The 21,718-nt window shown below is 41.8% G+C and overlaps 1 protein-coding gene and 1 long non-coding RNA gene across 3 annotated transcripts in view; both read right to left on the bottom strand.

Moving 5' to 3' along the window:
* Positions 1 to 21,466, bottom strand: part of LOC139551717 (solute carrier family 12 member 2-like) — a 98,626-nt gene extending 77,160 nt beyond the window's left edge. For both annotated transcript variants that reach the window (XM_071362991.1, XM_071362993.1), the window contains exon 1: positions 20,405 to 21,466. In XM_071362991.1, coding sequence (XP_071219092.1) covers positions 20,405 to 20,950 — 546 coding nt within the window. In that variant the 5' untranslated portion in view covers positions 20,951 to 21,466. The remainder of the gene's footprint in view (positions 1 to 20,404) is intronic.
* On the bottom strand, positions 699 to 2,700 carry LOC139551718 (uncharacterized). Its single transcript, XR_011670307.1, has 3 exons — positions 2,122 to 2,700; positions 1,205 to 1,726; positions 699 to 1,074 (listed from the first exon to the last, which is right to left on the bottom strand). It is a non-coding gene; the product is annotated as an uncharacterized lncRNA (long non-coding RNA).
* Positions 21,467 to 21,718: the final 252 nt, after the last annotated feature.

Raw genomic sequence — 21,718 nt, 5'->3', positions numbered from 1 at the left:
TTTCTGTCTGATGAGTCTAAATGTAAGACTTTTGGTTCCAACCGCCGTGTCTTTGTGAATTCAAGGCACACTTAATCAGCATGGCTACCACAGCATTCTGCAGCCATCCCATCTGCTTGCGCTTAGTGGGACTATAATTTATTTTTCCAACAGGACAATGGCCCAAAACACACCTCCAGGCCAAGAAGGAGAGTGATGGAGTGCTGCATCAGATGACCTGGCCTCCACAATCAACCCATGAGATAGTTTGGGATGAGTTGGACCGCAAAGTGAAGGAATAGCAGCCAACAAGTGCTCAATATGTGGGAACTATTTATGACATTCTCTTGCTACCGCTCCTTCACAGGTGCTAATCTCAATAAACTTGGGCGTAGCTGGACCTACCACCACTCATTGTCGGAGTCAGAATGCATTCGGCATCATGGCTGCAAGGAGGAGGATTCTTGTATGCAGTCTCAGTTCTTTGTCCGCACTGTGAACCAGTAGTTTTAATCTTGTTAATAAAATGAAACCGGATTCTGGGACGTCTCAGTGCGCAGTAATTTAGATTAGATTGAGCTACACCACAAGTATAAGAAAGTCTGTCAATTCTGTGGCACACAGCTCTTCTGTACGTTGTCAGCCCCTGATGTTGAAATAGAATGCATTGAAACACATTGTATTGAGATGAGGAAATGGCAACAGAGCTTTTTCAGCACACAAATAAACCTTTATTCTTGCTTCTGAAAGTAAACCACAATACAAAAGTGTCTGCTAAGATCAGACATGTAAATAAGTATCTATGGAATACAATGTAAGTGTCAGAGTGTAGATAAATATTTCTGAACAATAGTAAAACAGTGTGTTAGTAACAGAAATGTAAATAAAAGTAAAACTATGGAATAAAATTAAAGTGTCTAGTGTGACTCCTGAGATGTCTAAACAATAGAACAAGTTCATTTCACTGTGGTCCCAGTCGTTCGGGTCCATGTCATCTTCTTGAAATCATGCACGAACTCGTGCAGCTGGTGATCGAATTCCTCCCGGAGATTGGTCAAGAGTTCATCCATGAAATCAGCTGTAGCTGCCAGGACCCTGTGGAGAGTATGAAAAGAGGGGGGAAATTAAGAGTGTCTGGAGAGCAGTGTGCATGGTGAGGAAGAAAGTAAACAGAAGAGAGGAAAGGGGATCAGAGTAAAGTCTGAAATTATTTGTGTTTATTTACCTCTGGGACAAGCTGGTGGCTTGGTGCATGACGTTCTCCAGATCTTGAGATGTCTTCAAACATTTGCAATGCCTTTACTAGTGATGTGTCTAGGACTGAGTCTGCAGCTCTTTTGTCCCTTCTCACACCCCTGCTACTACTACTGCTGCTCTGTGGCATCGCTGAGGAGCAAGCCAGTGGAGTAGGTCTCCCTTCTCCTCAAACCCCTGCTACTACTGTTGCTGCTCTGTGGCGTCGCTGAGGAGCAAGCCAGTGAAGTAGGTCTCCCTTCTACTCAAACCCCTGCCGCTACTGTTGCTGCTCTGTGGCGTCGCTGAGGAGCAAGCCAGTGGAGTAGGTCTTGGAGGTGGGCCCAAGATAGAGCTTCCCAGGTCCTGCATTGAGATCGTTTGTAATTCTGCACTGCATCTCAGTGCGGGAGATGGGCTGGCTGCAGAGGTAGTGCTTGGGGCCGGTGAACAGGCAGTACTGGGGCACAGAGAACAAAAACCAGGTGCCGTCTCCATTCACTGGTGTTTGTGCCTTGAAAATAAAATGAAGAGGTCTATTTAGTACACATATCCAAAACATTAATGCACATCAAATATCATTAACCGAGACTACACCATTTGAAACGTTTGAGCAGAGTTGAGTAGGCCTGGCCTAACGTTAGCTACTCAACTCCGCTCAAACGTTGGCAACATTTACACTAGCTGGACCTTGCTACCAAACTTTGACTTGTGTTACCAATGTGGAAAGCTTATGATTTTCTTTCTATGACAAAATGTTTGATCAAAAGTTGAGTTGGTTGGCTTGCACGAGTATGCTGCTAAGCTAGCTAGACACTAGCCAGCCAAGTAGCTATCTCTAGCTGGCTAACTATTGTTAGCAAAACATGACTACTCTTTTTGTCGACAAATATAGAAAATACAACATACCCCATCCTTTCGTGAAGACGGCACGTTGCTTCCAGTCTTACATGCTTCCCATGCCAGCAGCAATATTTCTGGAGAAGCCTTTCCAACTGAAACTCCACTGCGGCCCTTGTTTCTTTTCTTTGATGAACTTGTTGCAAACCCTACCCCGCCTTTTCACAAGTGGTTGGGTCAGACCCCAGCTTCTCCGCAATCTCCCTCCATGAATTGGCATTGACATGCTGCTCTTTACATAATGAATGGCTAGAATCGTACTGGTAAAGGTACTTTTGTACCGCCTCGGTCAATCGATGCTCAAAGTTGTCGTTCGCCATGTTGAATCCACACCGAGTATTAGGCTGAATCGACAAGAAGCACAAACTCACGTCACCCCTACAGTTGACCAATCACGGAGGAAGAAAATATGACTAGTGCCTGAACAGCCGACAAAACCCTAACCAAACTTAAACATTTTGAAAAATGTCACAAAATGTCATCATAACCAAACTCTTTCGGTTGGGAAGCATGTGGCCACCTTTAGGACAAGAGAGCCCCGAGTACCAGGCCATTAGCGACCTGATGGTAGTACCCAACTCCCTAACAATCAACGCATGTCCAAAGTGCATAAGAGGATATTCCCGTGACTCAGTAACATGACATTTTACTGTGGTTATGACTCATGACTGCTGGTGTGGCAGTAATACGGTCACTACAACAGCCCATGGTAGGATTAATCTAGGTCTAACTATACTGAACAAAAATATAAATGCAACAATTTCGAAGATTTCACTGAGTTACCGTTCATATAAGGAAATCAATTGAAATTAATTCATTAGGCCCTAATCTATGGATTTCACATGGCCGTCAGATGATCCCGCAGGTGATAAAGCTGAATGTGGATGTCCTGGGCTGTCATGGTTACACTTGGTCTGCGGTTGTGAGGCCAGATGGACATCCTGCCAAAATCTCTAAAACAACATTGGAGGCAGCTTATGGTAGAGAAATGAATATAAAATTATCCGGCAACAACTCTGGTGGACATTCCTGCAGTTAGCATGCGAATTGCTCACCCCCTTAAAACATCTGCGGCATTGTGTTTTGTGAGAAAGAAAAAAAACGTCCACTTTTTTTACACCCCCTTTCTCCAATTTCGATCGTCTCATCGCTGTAACTCCCCAACGGGCTCGGAAGGCGAAGGTCAAGTCATGTGTCCTCCGAAACATGACCCGCCAAGCCATGCATCTTAACACCTGCTCACTTAACCCCGAAGCCAGTCGCATCAATTTGTCGGAGGAAACACCTTTCACCTGACGAACGAGGTCAGCCTGCAGGCGCCCGGCCCGCCACGAGGAGTCGCTAGAGCGTGATGATCCAAGTAAATCCCCCCCCTGCCAAACCATCACCTAATCCGCACGACACTGGACCAATTGTGCGCCGTCCTATGGGACTCCCGATCATGGCCGGTTGTGATACAGCCCGGGATCAAACCCAGGTCTGTCTGATGCCTCTAGCACTGCGATGCAGTGCCTTAGACCTCTCGGGAGGTCCTAAAACTGCAAATTTTAAAGTGGTCTTATTGTCACCAGCACAAGGTGCACCTGTGTAATGATCATGCTGTTTAATCTGCTTCTTGATATGCCACACCTGTCACTAACAGGGACGTAAACAAATTTGTTCACAAAATTTGAGAGACAAGCTTTTTGTGCGTATGGAACATTTCTGGGATTTGCTCATGAAACCAACACTTTACATGTTGTGTTTATATATTATTTTTTTTAGTGTATATCAAAAATCTCTTTCTGGTGCTCCTTACATTCTGTTTGGGGCCTAACATTTAAGTCGGGAGCAGTGTGTGTTTGTGGGAGAGAGGGAGAGTGTCAAGGCGTTAACTGAAGAGTAGGTTTCATGCAGTGTTTTCCCCTTACTGGCACAATGCCATGCAGCTATGCATATATATTCCTTCCTCCCATTCCATGTTGGCCTTTGCAAATATGAGCAAATTCGATGCAGTATTCTATTATATAGTGAACAGTGTAAAGTTAAATTCAATATGTGTTGTATTGAGTAGAAGTGTGACTATCAGTGACAGGTTTTCGTGTAGCACAAGTGCATAACGTTTAGAAAACGTGAACAAGCGTCCGGGCGACGGGACGAACAAGATGCTAGGCCACTGAATTTCCCCCCCTTGGTATCACAATACTACTCGATATTGTGATACTTGGCCTGGTATCGTATCATTACTCAAATGTTGGTATGGCGAGAACACTACTTACTTAGATTACTAGCAAGTTAAACAGAGCAGAATTATTTTTCATACGCATGGGGAAAAACCGCATAAGAAATATCATTCTGCGTTTTATAAACGCAGAGCTAAAATGCTTCTTAATGTAATTTCAGCACACTGAATGATCTGTAGCTACTTTTCTCAGTTACTTTTCTTGGTGTAACCAGCCTACTTTCATCTGCAAAATGCAAGATTAACCTTAAGCAAAACATTAGGAAATGTAGCTGGCAACGTCCCTTCTGTGATCTACATTAGAAACATGATGGCCGTGCATTGTTGTTGCCAAAAAAGTAGATGAAAAGGCTAAGCTCATTTACTTGTGTGGTTGCCAGCCAAATAGCGTTGAACTTCTGTTGCCATCTGATGAAAATGAAGCAATTTCGGATGAATGTTGCACTAATGGATTTCCTGTGAAAGGAAACTGTAGCTGCCCATCTATTGGGGAAAATAAATAAATAAATAAAACTTGACTTTCAATTTAAAACGTGACTCCTGTCAACACACAGCTGGACTCACATGCTCCCGCTTTCTCCGGTTGTGCTTTTTACAAACAGGTGACTGGCTGAACTGTTCTGGGGAACTACGGTAAGCTTCATAATGTTAAATAATGTGACAGGTGAAATGAAGAATGCGATCTGCTCCGTCTAAAGTATTGCACAAGTTGACTGCAGGCATTTACTTAAAGTAGCTACAAATATGACAATTTATTGAAAAACTTCCAAAAACAGTTTCAAATGGTATTGAAAAACCATCCCCTTGACTATTTCCAAATACCCCGGTATACACGGTATACTGCCCAAGCCTAATGCGACCAAAATCGTTGCACTTAAAAAGGCCATGTAATTTCAGAAGACTGATCATGTCAAATAAGGGAGTATCCAATCATTCAGAATAGCATACAATAAAAAAAGATAACATTTTAAAAAAGAGCAGGGTGTCACACCACCAAGGGCTTCCAAGTTACGTGCATGGAAACGCATAACTGGGAATTCCCAGAGAAAAGCTCAACAATATCTAAGGGGGGGGGGGGGGGGGGGGTCTGTCAGCAACACTATTAATTTCGCCACTTCTTAAAGAGAGGCCCTGCCTACTCAACACTCCACAGAGAGAGGAAGGGGGTCAAGACTTCACACTACATTTACTAACTGCCAAAGGGATTGGTCAGCGTCTAACTTGAGCCAAAGGGAACACAAAAGTATCGGCGCACAGCATCACCATCCAAAGAGTGTATGAGAACAAAAGCCACATGCTGACATGGTTGTAATTGTATTGTAACAGAGTGATGGCATGGGCATTTTGCAGACTCAGTACACAACTTGAACTTCATAGAAACACTCAAGAAGTTGTAATCAGAGCAATAAGGTCATTGCATCCAAAGGCTTTAAAATTGACAAAGGTTAGCCAATACCAAAGTCTTACTTACTGTAAACGGTGTTCTTTTCTCTGGGCCACGTGTTCAAATTTCATTAAAACATCTAACTGGGACATAGACTTGTCTACTCCATGCCTGGTCCCCCACTACTAAGGCCAAGAAGCCACACAGTACGGACTCATACTATAGTTGGAAGTCAGCTGGCCTGTGTGGGCTCTCGTCAACTTTGAGCCCCGCACTGTAGTGGCAATAGGAAGACGGCAATATATAACACCACAATCCGCTTCCGCTTGGCCGCCCGGCACTGAATAAATCTGCCCTGTAAATCTGCCCTGTCAGGGTTTCCACTCGGGCTGTTCAATATAACAAGTCGCATGCGGCTATTGCTGCTACTGCTGGGTAATGGGTTCAAGGCCCAATAAGAACACAGTAAAGGCTACAATCTACCCCACCAAAAAATGGGTGGCAGCAGAGCAGTGCCACATTACAAATGCAGAATGATGCCCCTTTTTATACATTCAATGGAATCTGCAACGGCCATTGGTTGCGTCACAGTTTGTGTGTGGAACGGAGCCTGTGTGCCTAGCAATGGTCAGGTAACTTTGCAGTCTATCACTTGACAAGTCCCCTTTTAGCAACACTAACGATGGCTAATTGGTTGACTGATTTCTGTGCAAGTCCACGGGCACAGATTGATTGGCTACACTGGAATTTCCATTTCGCGTTTTCAAACCTTAACAGGCTCTACTGATAAAAGGGAAAAACATTTCAAATGGTAGTAGTGAGACCTGGACTTTGAAGCGACAGGCACGAACTGACTGAATTTGAAAGCCTCCTCTGTGGCACACAGCGAAAAAGGAAATAAAATAGAGCAAAAAGGGTCAGGAATCATTGATGTTAATTGACTAGAACATAAGGCATGTGGACAATTATGTTATACTATGAGTATCAATTACAAGTAATTCTAAGGTAGTAAAATAAGTTTAATATAGTCCATCTGCATACAATAGGGCTGCTCTTCCAACTACATGGCATTGGACCAATAGGATGCTACTTTTCATTAAAACCTTGGCTGTCTGGACACCGTGTCGCTCTCTTGATACCAATCGATGGGTAGGAGCATAGGAGGGGTTGGGCTTATTTTAATTTTCTAAAGTCTATAGAGGTCGACCGATTATGATTTTTCAATGCCGATACCGATTATTGGAGGAGCAAAAAAGCCGATACCGATAAAAAAAATCGGCCGATTTTTATGTATGCATGTATACACGCACACATACGTATATAAAAATGGTACGATTTAAATATCGGCATCTCCTTTTTTTGGCCCTCCAATAATTAACCAAATATATAAAAATAATGACAATTACAACAATACTGAATGAACACTTTTAACTTAATATAATACATAAATAAAATCAATTGAGTCTCAAATAAACATGTTCAATTTGGTTTAAATAATGCAAAAACCGTGTTGGAGAAGAAAGTAACAGTGCAGTATGTGCCATGTAAAAGAGCTAACGTTTAAGTTCCTTGCTCAGAACATATGAAAGCTGGTGGTTCCTTTTAATATGAGTCTTTAATATTCCCAGTTAAGAAGTTTTAGGTTGTAGTTATTATAGGACACTCTCTATATCACTTGTATTTCATATACCTTTGACTATTGGATGTTCTTATAGGCATTTTAGTATTGCCAGCCTAATCACGGGAGTTGATAGGCTTGAAGTCATAAACAGCGCTGTGCTTCAAGCATTGCCAAGAGCTGCTGGCAAATGCAGTAAAGTGCTGTTTGAATGCTTACGAGCCTGCTGCTGCCTACCCCCGCTCAGTCCGACTGCTCTATGAAAGCAGACTTAATTATAATAAACACAGAAATACGAGCCTTAGGTCATTAATATGGTCAAAACCGGAAACTATCAATGCAAAAACAAAACGTTTATTCTTTCAGTGAAATACAGAACCGTTCCATATTTTATCGAACGGCTGGCAACATTAAGTCTAAATATTGCTGTTACATTGCACAACCTTCAATGTTGTCATAATTATGTAAAATATAAAATCGGGCAAATTAATTATGGTCTTTACGCAACGAGCCAGGCGGCCCAACCTGCTGCATACACCCTGACTCTGCTTGCACAGAGCGCAAGAGAAGTGACACAATTTCCCTAGTTAATATGGCCTGCTAACATGCATTTATTGTAACTACATATGCAGGTTTTTAAAAATATACTTGTGTATTGGTGTTTATGGTTAGGTACATTTGTGCAATGTAAGTGCTTTTTCCGTAAATGCGCTTTTGTTAATTCATCACCCGTTTGGCGAAGTTGAAGTAGGCTGTGATTCGACGATAAATGAACAGGCACCGCATTGATTATAAGCAACGCAGGACAAGCTAGTTAACCTAGTAATATCAACCATGTGTAGTTTGATTGTTTTTTTATAAGATAAGTTTAATGCTAGCTAGCAACTTACCTTGGCTCATTGAAGCCACAAGGTCCTTTTGATGCTGCACCCGCGTAACAGGTGGTCAGCCTGCCATGCAGTCTCCTCGTGGATTGCAATGTAAATCGGCCATAGTCGGCGTCCAAAAAGGCCGATTACCGATTGTTATGAAAACTTGAAATCGGCCATGCCGATTAAAAATCGGTCTACCTCTAGTCTATGAAACAGAAAACGCTAAGCTTCGGCTTAAGCCTTCTGTGCATACATGCAGAAAAATGTCTATATTTACAGGACTAGTCATAGCAAAATACGATGCGTCAAAGTACATTTTACCAGTGTCCGGTGACTGACAACTGCCGATGTACAAATGCAGGCATTTGGCCAAAAATACCACATGTTCAACTGATGCCGCAAGGACAAAAATGGTGACAAGTTCAACAATATGCAGACTAAGGCCCTGTTTGGAATAGTAAAAAACGCGTCCTCGCTTTTTTGAAGTAAATGCACATTTGGAAAGAGTTGGATTGGTGAAATCAGTATAGGATGGACACCTTCCTTCACTTATTCAATCACATATAGATCAGTCATTAACCTACTTCAAGAAAGGGAGGAAAGAGGGATGTGTTCATACATTCAAAACAGGATGTCAAAATGTCTATGGTAATGTGTTGTGCTGCTGGGACACATAGCAAAGCTGGGAAAAGGAGACGACCGCAGATCGAACAGTATAAACCAATAGTGGAAACTAAGGAGGGGAGGTTGCACTACTATAGTAGGAAACTGACTAGCATAGATTTTCAGTCTGGGTATGAATTAAACATACCTCATGTAGTCTATTATATACTGGGTCACAAGAGCATGGCACACAATTTCCCACAAAGGACACAGTCAAAGCTAACATGTTGCGGGTTGTTGCTTTATGAGTTCATCATGCTAAATATACTGTTCCACATGTCTTATGAAGATCATAACTGTGTACTCTACATACAAGCCGTAAGGCGTACAGTTCCAAAAAGCACATGGGAACAGTCTCCACCCATACTTGCAGTTAGAACGGACACCACAAGAACATTACAGAACTTTTTTTAACCTAAAATGTAGGGATTGAGAGGACATTGATGGAATGCGGAAAAATCACATCTGGAGATATGGAGGCCAAGACAGTTAAACTTGAGCGTCCTCCCGTGTGTCCATCTGGAATGGCCCCCGCCTCCTTACCATGATGTCTGAGACATAACAGACCCTGGAATGTCAACATGGCATGCGGCCTTCCGTTGTTTTTCTTTCATCTTCCAATAAGTTGAAACAGAACGATAAGGAGAGCTCAGGGCTGGCATGCCATCTCAATGCCAGGCGCATGCCAGGGGAATGGTGTCAATGCTTAGCGGTAATGCTCTGTAATTGAGAGCTACGTTTGTGGTATTATTAGGGGGCGTGTTTCAGATAGAGAAGGATTTCCGTAGATTTGCTGACCAAATGAAAAGGGCTGACATTGTGGACACTAGCCAGTGTGCCTGGGATTGCTTTGTCATGGTAAAGTGTGAAAGACTGCTTCAGTACTCAGCTAAACCCAACGGCTACTAGACATTAAAATAATATACATTTTAAAACAATCATTGTCAGAACGTCAGATAATTTAGAGTACCTTAAGACAGGATTAACTATTTGAGAAAGTAATATTAGAAGTTGCCTAACATCAAAGCTGGAAGTGGGTGTGTCTTGACCGACCACATCAAAAGCCAAGAAAAATGTCTTCAAGCCAATAGAAAAAACTTACAGCATAGCGTAACCAAAGCAACAATGATTTGAGTGACTAAGTATGAGTAGTGTACATCAGATGGCGTACATCAGAACAGATAGATGAGCTGCGAGATCAAAGATGTTTTCTTTCTATCCTCTTGGCTCCAAGAGACCTGCACACACACTGGGAGACAGGGAAAGTTTCTTGGAAATAGGTCAACCAGAGGGCTGGTGAATACAGTTGAAGTCGGAAGTTTACATACACCTGAGCCAAAAACATTTTTTAAACTATTTTTTTCACCATTTCTGACATTTAATCCTAGTAAAAATTGACTGTTTTAGGTCAGTTAGGATCACCACTTTATCTTAAGAATGTGAAATGTCAGAATAATGAGAACTATGTATTTCAGCTTTTAATTTCTTTCATCACATTCCCAGTGGGTCAGAAGTGTACATACACTCAATTAGTATTTGGTAGCATTGCCTTCAAATTGTTTAACTTGAGTCAAACTTTCCGGTATCCTTCCACAAGCTTTCCACAATAAGTTGGGTGAATTTTGGCCCATTCCTCCTGAAAGAGCTGGTGTAACAGTCAGGTTCGTAGGCCTCCTTGTAACACACTTTTCAGTTCTGCCCACACATTTTTTATGGAATTGAGGTCAGGGCGTTGTGATGGCCACTCTAATACCTTGACTTTGTTGTCTCTAAGCTGTTTTGCCACAACTTTGGAAGTATGCTTGGGGTCATTGTCCATTTGGAAGACACATTTGCGACCAAATCTCCTGACTGATGTCTTGAGATGTCGCTTCAATATATACACAATTTTCCTCCCTCATGATGCCATCTATTTTGTGAAATGCACCAGTCCCTCCTGCAGCAAAGCACCACCACATGATGTAGCCACCCCCGTGCTTCACGATTGGGATGGTGTTCTTCGGCTTGCAAGCATCCCCCTTTTTCCTCCAAACATAACGATGGTCATTATGGCCATACAGTTGCATTTTTGTTTCATCAGACCAGAGGACATTTCTCCAAAAAGTACAATCTTTGTCCCAATGTACAGTTGCAAACCGTAGTCTGGCTTTGTTATGGCGGTTTTGGAGCAGTGGCTTCTTCCTTGCTGAGCGGCCTCTCAGGTTGTCGATATAGGACTCGTTTTTACTGTGGATAGAGATACTTTTGTACCCATTTCCTCCTGCATCTTCACAAGGTCCTTTGCTGCTGTTCTGTGATTGATTTGCACTTTTCGCACCAAAGTACGTTCATCTGTAGGAGACAGAACGCGTCTCCTTCCTGAGCAGTATGACGGCTGCGTGGTCCCATGGTGTTTATACTTTTGGAAATTGCTCCCAAGGATGAACTACACTTGTGGAGGTCTACAATTTTTTTTCTGGGGTCTTGGTTGATTTCTTTTGATTTCCCCATGATGTCAAGCAAAGAGGCACTGAGTTTGAAGGTAGGCCTTGAAATACATCTACGGGTACACCTCCAATTGACTCAAATTATATCAATTAGCCTATCAGAAGCTTCTAAAGCCATGACATCATATTCTGGAATTTTCCAAGCTGTTTAAATGCAGTCAACTTAGTGTATGTAAACTTCTGACCCACTGGAATTGTGATACAGTGAATTATAAGTGAAATAATCTGTCTGTAAACAATTGTTGGAAAAATGACTTGTGTCATGCACAAAGTAGATGTCCTAACCGACTTACCAAAACTATAGTTTGTTAACAAGACATTTGTGGAGTGGTTGGAAAACGAGTTAATGACTCCAACCTAAGTATGTAAACTTCCGACTTCAACTGTATATGTTTTCAGGGATACCTGTAACTATTAAAAATCTGTCTAGTCAGACCATTACTCTGTTCCAGCTGGCTGATAGGCGTTATTAGATAGGTACTGTTTGGCGTACCGCAGAGAATTCTCAACCAACCTTAGCTTGTTGATACTTCCTCAAGTACAGAAGTGAAAAACACCACATTTCTCCAAAACGTCCATGTTTAGTTGCAGGGGTTTCCTTTGAATTTAGAAAATGCTCCATTAAATTAGTTTTGCGCCATAAAGTAATCCAACAATGTGTACGTCGCCATCTTGTCTATTTCAAATCTTCTCTCACTGATTGAGACTGGTGGGTGTCCACCCAAAAGTGCAGCATGTCATGATGATAGTCACCTGTCTTGGTCAATGTCAGAGCAGTTTACCGATCGGTGTACCTGTACACAGCCCATCTGTAAATAGCTCATCCAACCAAATACTTACCTCATCCCCATATTTGTTAATTTTTCTGCTCTTTTGCACACCAGTATTTCTACTTGCACATCCTCATCTGCACATATCACTCCAGTGTAAATTGCTAAACTGTAATTACTTCGCCACTATGGCCTATTTATTGCCTTCACTTGCACACACTGTATACTGATTTTTCTATTGTGTTATTGGCTGTACGTTTGTTTATACCATGTGTAACTCAGTTGTTTTTGTCGCACTGCTTTGCTTTATCTTGGCCAGGTCGCAGTTGTATTTGGGGGTGACCAGTGAGATATACCTGCATGCTACAGGTGGGTGCTGCTATGGTGACCAGTGAGCTGTGATAAGGCGGGGCTTTACCTAGCAGAGACTTGTAGATGACCTGGAGCCAGTGGGTTTGGCGACGAGTACGAAGCGAGGGCCAGCCAACGAGTGTACAGGTCGCAGCGGTGGGTAGTATATGGGGATTTGGTGACAAAACGGATGGCAATGTGATAGACTGCATCCAATTTGCTGAGTAGAGTGTTGGAGGTTATTTTGTAAATGACATCGCCGAAGTCAAGGATCGGTAGGATGGTCAGTTTTAAGAGGGTATGTTTGGCAGCATGAGTGAAGGAGGCTTTGTTGCGAAATAGGAAGCCGATTCTAGATTTAATTTTGGATTGGAAATGTTTAATGTGAGTCTGGAATGAGAGTTTACAGTCTAACCAGACACCTAGGTATTTGTAGTTGTCCACATATTCTAAGTCAGAACCGTCCAGAGTAGTGATGCTGGACGGGCAGGCAGCGATCGGTTGAAGAGCATGCATTTAGTTTTACTTGCATTTAAGAGAAGTTGGAGGCCACGGAAGGAGAGTTGTATGGTATTGAAGCTCGTCTGGAGGTTATTTAACAAAGTGTCCAAGGAAGGGCCAGAGGACCAAAGAACCACCAGCAGCAAGAGCGACATCATCATACAAAAGTTATACTTAAATCCAAAATGGTTCTCTAGTAAATTAGTAAGAATGTCTCACCCCATTTTCAAGAATGGCCGTTTTCCCTTTATTCAGATTACAACCGCTCACGTTCGGTTATTTGAAAACAACATAATAGGTAATAGTTATTTTTTTTAAACAATCATTTTAAAGTTGGTTGCAACTTCAATTTAATCCACCTGAAAAGACAGAACAAAAAATACAACAAGCATTGTGGTTAAAGTCAAATATACTAATTGATTAAAACCCCCCAATTTTTCGATAATTTAAAGAATTTTTGTGAATAATATCATAAATAGGACTGGTGGCGTTTTGCCACCATGGCACATGATTTATGAATTGACAGGCAAAACATTGGATTCAAAACTTCGAATTTATCAATATAAATGATAATACAAAATTCTTGCAACCAATAGAATGTTTTATATATGGGGGATATAATCTTCCCAGCTCTAAGATTTTGCTGTGAGGAGGCAGAGTCATTAGATGACTTATTTTGGTACTGTCCATATGTAGCTCGTTTTTTGGTCACAGGTCCAGGAACGGCAACATTTTCCTAGAACTAACGCTGCAGACAGCAATACTGGGTGATTTGAAAAGACAGTCAAATCGATCAATAATATAATAATTAGTTTAGCAAAAATGTTTCTTTAATTTACAATCTGTAGAAGCTATGAGAACAGAAAAGTTCAGAACTTTTGTGAAGCATCACAGCACAGTTGAAAAATGTATGGCAAATAGAAATCCAAAATTGGATGGTGTTGAGAGATAGATGGGAGGGGTTGAATGGAGCTGAAGGGTGGGACTAATAACAAGAAGATAACCAATGTAAAACATACGGGGTCTGTAAAATGTATATAGGTTCAGAACTTTTGTGAAATAGCACAGTTACAAATAGAAATCAAACTGGATGGACATCAGAAATAGAGGAAGGACTAAAAACAAACAAAATATAACAATTGTAAAATCGATTGTCTGTAAAATGTGTAGAAACCGAAGTGTTATTGTTCATTAGTTTACTCCAATTCGGGGGGGGGGGGGGGGGGGGTCGGGGAATGAAAGAAAAAAAAATCCTCAAAAATAAAGCTACCGTGAAAAAAGTCAAGGGGTCTGAATACATTCCGAGGGCAATGTAAATCCATTATTGATTTTAGACTTGTCTTTAGAAACATGATATCAAAAACATGTAGTCTATTTCAGAAGAACAGAATAGCATACTCTGAGTTGTCCTTATGTTAGGCCCTGATCTGGCTATGGGCCACACTAATTCATTTATCAAAGATTTGCTTAGAATTCCATGGCATTATTTTTATAGTATGAAGAATACAATTGAACAAAGCTGAATAAAAGAGGATATTTTCTCCAAACAATTCAAATCAAAGTTTATTTGTCACGTGCGCCGAATACAACAGGTGTCGACCTTACAGTGAAATGCTTACTTACAGACTCTAACCAATAGTGCAAAAAAGGTGTTAGGTGAACAGTAGGTAAGTAAAGAAATAAAACAGTATAAAGACAGGCTATATACAGTAGCAAGGCTATAAAAGTAGCGGGGCTACATACAGACACCGGTTAGTCAGGCTGATTGAGGTAGTATGTAGATATGGTTAAAGTGACTATGCATATATGATGAACAGAGAGTAGAAGTAGCTTAAGAGAAGGGTTGGCGGGTGGTGGGTGGGACACAATGCAGATAGCCCGGTTAGCCAATGTGCGGGAGCACTGGTTGGTCGGCCCAATTGAGGTAGTATGTACATGAATGTATAGTTAAAGTGACTATGCATATATGATAAACAGAGAGTAGCAGCAGCGTAAAAAGAGGGTTTGGGGGGGGTTGGGGGAGCACACAATGCAAATAGTTCAGGTAGCCATTTGATTACCTGTTCAGGAGTCTTATGGCTTGGGGGTAAAAACTGTTGAGAAGCCTTTTTGTCCTAGACTTGACACTCCGGTACCACTTGCCATGCGGTAGTAGAGAGAACAGTCTATGACTGGGGTGGCTGGGTTCTCAGTCAGGATGCTCTCGATGTTGCAGCTGTAGAACCTTTTGATAATCTCAGGACCCATGCCAAATCTTTTTAGTTTCCTGAGGGGAATAGGCTTTTTCGTGCCCTCTTCACTACTGTCTTGGTGTGTTTTGACCATTCTAGTTTGTTGTTGATGTGGACACCAAGGAACTTGAAGCTCTCAACCTGCTCCACTACAGCCCCGTCGATGAGAATGGGGCGTGCTCGGTCCTCCTTTTCCTGTAGTCCACAATAATCTCCTTAGTCTTGGCTACGTTGAGGGATAGGTTGTTATTCTGGCACCATACGGCCAGGTCTCTGACCTCCTCCCTATAGGCTGTCTCATTGTTGTCTGTGATAAGGCCTAACACTGTTGTGTCGTCTACAAACTTAATGATGGTGATGGAGTCGCGCCTGGTGCGCACGCCTGGTGCGGGAGTGCGCACATGCGACTATTTTGTGTTGAGCGGTTAAAAAAGAAACATTTAATTTTAGTTATTTCTGTAACTTTAGATGTGATACAAACATCGGTCTATATGTCTTGATTTTTAATACATTCTAAGGCTGCATGATGCGACTAATGATGATTTGAAAAAAGTCCCATGAAAGGCATGAGCTCTGCTTTGTTTTTTGCGCAGGCTGTAATGACTAATTTCCCGGTGGCATCCCCAAATCCATGCCTTTGTGGCCGTTGTGCCCTTGGGCTGAATATAATAATTGGAATTCCCTTCTCCCTGCATGCTGCGAAGCACCTCTCACTCGGCTCTCCGTCACATGATCGGGTCTTTCTCACAGACTACAAGTGAAGACAGACACAGCGGGGACGCAACTGCGCGTGTCCTTATCTAATGCCGAAGTGCATATTGAAGACAATGGAAGAACTGTCCAATTTTACTTTTTGTCACCCTACAAGATGAGTAGGCCTAACAAACAGCAAAAGCACTAGCCTATGTCAATCTACTATCCCCCATAGTACAAAAGTTGACCATTCTATTCTGAGTGAAGAATAAATATCCCAAACAGTGTGGGACAGTTGTGGGATGCGATAGATCCCAAATTAATACAACCACTAGCATAAAAAAAAAACTTTTTACGTAATGAGGCTGATGCAAATGATCAGAACATTTGGCTTAAAATGTTGATAAACTATTAGGCTAATTCTTCACATTATAAGCTCAGCAATGCACACACGGCAGTAGGATAAAAGCGTGAACGTTCCATTAGCGGGAAAAATATCAAAATTGACGTCAAATGCGATTATCCATCTAATGCTTTTATTATAAAACATTTTTAAATGGTGAAAATTACCTTCCCAAACTTGAAAATCAAGTTCACGTGATAGGCTAATTTAGCCTATCAAGTGATAGGCTAATTTTGTCACCCACCACACAATTCTTGATTTAATCTTTAAATATACTAAATAACATGTGAAATGTGTTTTGATTTAGAATGGACCATTATCATTCACCAAATGAACCATGGGAAAAAAGGTGCATCTATGCCCTTAAAATGCAAATGGAGGATGCTTTCCCCATGGTTAATTTTCATGCCAGCCAGGTATGCTATACTCCTGTTATAAAGAGAAGCAATGTGCTTAATATTAGGAAAGTTTAGAAATAAATATAGTAGGCCTAGCTCACAGAAAGCTGATGGGATCCTCTTTTTAATAGAGGCCATCACTCGGTTTTCTCACGCAATTGCATAGCCTATAGAAATGTTGCGCAACATGAGCTCTCATGAAGTGTTTGATTAGATAACATTTGCATTGATTTCAGAGTGATTAGAGGGACAATAAGAGTGCTGAGTACCAGGCAGTTAGCAAGTTTGGGTGGCTACTAATAACCATCTGAGCTTGGAGAAGCCTAATTAGCGCAACTAAACGGTTATGTGAAATTTGACTGCCTTCATGACCCGTGACCGCCAGTGTGGCAGTAATATGGTCACCTTAACAGCCCTAACCACAAGTGGACTCCGATCAAGTTGTAGAAACATCAAGGATGATCAATGGAAACAGGATGCACCTGAGCTCAATTGAGTCTCATAGCAAAGGGTCTGAATACCTATTTTAATTTTTAAAACATTTGCAAAAATGTTTTAAAAAAACGATTTTCGCTTTGTCATTATGGAGTATTGTGTGTGAGGAGGTAAAAAAGATTTAATACATTTTAGAATATAGCTCTAACGTAACAAAATGTGGAAAGGGAGAAGGGGGTCTGAATATTTCCCAAATGCACGGTATTTCTAAGAAACTAATATCAAAAATTTGGCATGCAGACGCAGCTGACATTTCACTGGTGAATGATAATTGTTCACGTTTTACAAGTGACTGATGATGCCATGGCCCATTTAGAAGTTAGGCATGCCTAACTTAGTTACATTGTTTTTTTACCAGGTAAGTTGACTGAGAACATATTCTCATTAACAGCAACAACCTGGGGAATAGTTACAGGGGTGAGGATGGGGATGAATGAGCCAATTATAAATTGGGGATGATTAGGTGACCGTGATGGTATGAGGGCCAGATGGAGAATTTAGCCAGGACACCAGGGTTAACAACCCTACTCTTATGATAAGTGCCATGGGATCTTTAGTGACCACAAAGAGTCAGGACACCCGTTTAACGTCCCATCCGAAAGACGGCAACCTACACAGGGCAATGTCCCCAATCACTGTCCTGGGGCATTGGGATATTGTTTTAGACCAGAGGAAAGGATGCCTCCTACTGGCCCTCCAACACCACTCCTAGCAACATGTGTGTGGGCATAGGCAGATGTTGCAATTGGAGGATGTATTGTATCCATATTCTATAATGGTATATTCATCAATAGGCTACATCTGTCAGTACAAACTTTGAGGGAGTGGGGGGTGCTGCAAAATCTTTTTAATAATGTAGCCTACACTGTCCCACAAAATCATCTTGTTGTCAGCATTTGGGTATTTTAAATGTGGTCCCCCTACTCAAGTGGGAACTGTCAGATACAGACATATTGCTAGGTAAACAAATATGTTTTTACTATGGCCTAAGTAAAACATCCTATTGATTGTCAATTCCTGTAGTGACTATTTCCTACTTTGTAAAAAAAAGCATTCACTCTGGTTTACTGAACTGTGCGTTCTCTGCGCTGCTTAATCTGATATCCAAATTAGAGGTTGACAGATGTGTAAAAAAATAAAATGTACATATTTTTTTTTAAATCGGCATTGGCCGATTAATTAGGGCCGATTTCAAGTTTTCATAAGAATTGGTAATCAAGCTTTTTTGGACGAGGATTACGGCCGATTACATTGCAATCCATGAGGAGACTGCGTGGCAGGCTGACCACCTGTTACGCGAGTGCAGCGTCAAACGGACCTTGTGGCTGCAATGAGCCAAGGTAAGTTGCTAGCTAGCATTAAACTTGTCTTATAAAAAAAACTAACTACACATAGTTGATGTTATTACTACTTTAGCTAGCGTCGCATATATGCGTTGCATATAATCAATGCGGTGCCTGTTCATTTATCATCAAATCACAGCCTACTTCAACTTCCCCAAACGGGTGATGATTTAACAAAAGCGCATTAGCAAAAAAAAAGCACAATCGTTGCACAAATGTACCTAACCATAAACATCAATGCCTTTCTTAAAATCAATACACAAGTATATATTTTTTAACCCTGCATATTTAGTTACAATAAATTAATGTTAGCAGTCAGTATTAACTAGGGAAATTGAGTCACTTCTCTTGCGCTCTGTGCAAGCAGAGTCAGGGTATATGCAACAGTTTGGGCCGCCTGGCTCGTTGCGAACTGTGTGAAGACCATTTCTTCCTAACAAAGACTTAATTAATTTGACAGAATTTTACTTAATTATGACATAACATTGAAGGTTGTGCAATGTATCCGCAATTTAGAATTAGGGTTGCCACCCGTTCGATAAAATACGGAACGGTTCTGTATTTCACAAAGAATAAACGTTTTGTTTTCAAAATGATAGTTTCCGGTTTTGACCATATTTCCCTGTTTGGGATAGGGGGCAGCATTTTCACGTTCGGATGAAAAGCGTGCCCAGAGTAAACTCGTATTTCTGTGTGTTTATTATATTATAATTAAGTCTATGATTTGATAGAGCAGCCTGACTGAGCGGTGGTAGGCAGCAGCAGGCTCGTAAGCATTCATTCAAACAGCACTTTACTGCAATGCTTGAAGCACAGCGCTGTTTATGACTTCAAGCCTAATCAACTCCCGAGATTAGGCTGGCAATACTAAAATGCCTATAAGAACATCCAATAGTCAAAGGTATATGAAATACAAGTGATATAGAGAGAAATAGTTGACGCGTCATAATTCCTATAATAACTACAACCTAATACTTCTTTAATGGGGAATATTGAACCATCAGCTTTCATATGTTCTCATGTTCTGAGCAAGGAACTCAAACGTTAGCATTTTTACATGGCACATAATGCACTTTTACTTTCTTCTCAAACTCTGTTTTTGCATTATTTAAACCAAATTGAACATGTTTCAGTATTTATTTGAGACTAAATTGATTTTATTTTTGTATTACGTTAAAATAAGTATTCATTGTTCATTCAGTATTGTTGTAATTGTCATTATTACAAATATATAAATAAGAATTGGCTGATTAATCGGTATCGGCTTTTTTTAGTCCTCCAATAATCGTTATCGGAGTTGGAAAATCATAATCAGTCGACCTCTAATCCAAATACTCTGTTCCACACTATTCAAGTTCAACGAATACGTGTATCCTATTCACATGAGTTTCTATCGAAGAATGCGCAAAACTCCTTTTCACACATTGACGTCTCACCAATGTTGCCAATTTAGCCATCATTTTAAACAAGCGCAATAAAATGAGCCACGGAACAATATAGGATTGACCGCAACAATGTCAAAATTACAACTAAATACAGAAAGCTGGCTAGCAAAAAGAAAGTTGCTTTCAAGACAACTGGGAAGTCGGAAGAAAAAAAACGAGGTCGAATCATGACGTCGGTGATCTTCAGATCGGAAAGTCTTAGCTCTGGAAAGAAGCCCGGGTTTCCCGCCTCGGAATTCCGAGTTGTTTGACCATTCAAACACATTTCCCCAGTCAGAGCTCCTTTTTCCCCCAGTTGTCATGAACGCACGGAAGTCGGAAATTTCGCAGTTCCCAGTTGTTTTGAACGTGGCATCTGTCCAAGCACGCGCTATTGCTCTAGCATCCGTTTCAAAAACATAAATTCGCGGTTGCTTACCTTGTCAAGTTCGTCGTGCAGCTCCGAAAGGGTGGGTCTTATCAGCTTGTCCCCCAGCGGAGCAGCACTTTGCCGGTAGAAATCAATGTTAGGCACAGCATCGATGGTGTTGTGGCCAAAAGTCCTCAGGTAATAGGTGTTTGTATGGGTGTCGTAGTGGTAGTGATGCTGGCCTCCTGTCGAAGAATGCAGGCTGCCCTCGCTCATTACGGTGTCTCCATTCTGGAAACCTTCAGCGGGCACTACTTCTGGTGGGCTCGCTCCACTGGGATCCATAAAGTTCACCACTCGGAACCGGCCTTTGGCCTCACCACCCGCCGCTGGCTCCGAACCTTCGGGGTTGGCTTTGTCGCCAGATGCGAGCGTGGAATCCGAGCTGGGCGTTTTATCAGCGGCGCTGGCTGCTTCAGCCACTAGGTCCACCTGGAACCGACTCGGGCTGGGTGTCGGGCCGGTGGGCTTCAAACCTGTATTCACGGTCAGTCCCTCATTTTCTGGCGCCTGGTTCTCTTCCTGAGCGGGAGGCGTGGAGGATGGCGCTGACATTGCAAATATTACTGATGAATGGACGAGCTTGCAGAGACAAACCTAGCTAGCTAAATGTCCAGCACAACTCGTGTACAATAGCAAAGCCACACTGCTGCTAAACCCAAGTTCTTTCCGACATCAAGTTAGTCAGCGAACACTCCTGATACCACCCAAGTGGTGGAAGACCGTCTGGATATTCGCTCCAACAGAAACGCGGTGCATCCGAATTGAGAAAAGGTAGTCCACAGACATGCGGAGAGCTACGAATGGAGAAGGATGGCTTGCTAGTTGCCTCACTATTATATACACTAGAGAAAAAGGCATCAACTTTCAGCCCTGGCTAACGCGTCTTCAAAACGCTTCACGGTCCTCTCGCTTTCAGCACACTTGTACGAAAGCGAATAAAATCCGCGGTGTTATGTTTTCGGTGCTTTTTAGAGTGGATGCTGCATTGACCTTGGTGCAACACCTCCTAGACTCCCATTGCATCCTCCTTGCAACCAACACTGCAGTTAAGCATTAAGATACTGACTGGTAGCGTGAGTTCCAAACGGGGATAGAGCTCGCGAGATTTCAGCTCATCCTTTTTTTAAAGGGAAAATAGGGGAAGGCGTGTTATTTAAATATTTTCCTTGTGCAAAGGTGGTACCAGTTACATTTACAGTCTGTAGATGCGGTGGAGAAAACGTTATGCAATCAAAAAAGCAACCAACCAGATGACCATTAAATTAAAGTTGCCTACCACACATACTGAGGATATAAACTATTTCAAGTTTGAAGTAGTGT

The sequence above is a fragment of the Salvelinus alpinus genome, chromosome 24 (assembly GCF_045679555.1).
Source record: "Salvelinus alpinus chromosome 24, SLU_Salpinus.1, whole genome shotgun sequence".
Taxonomy (NCBI): Eukaryota; Metazoa; Chordata; class Actinopteri; order Salmoniformes; family Salmonidae; genus Salvelinus; species Salvelinus alpinus.
The sequence above is the reverse complement of the archived record's forward strand: the minus strand, read 5'-3'. Positions and strand labels throughout refer to the sequence as shown.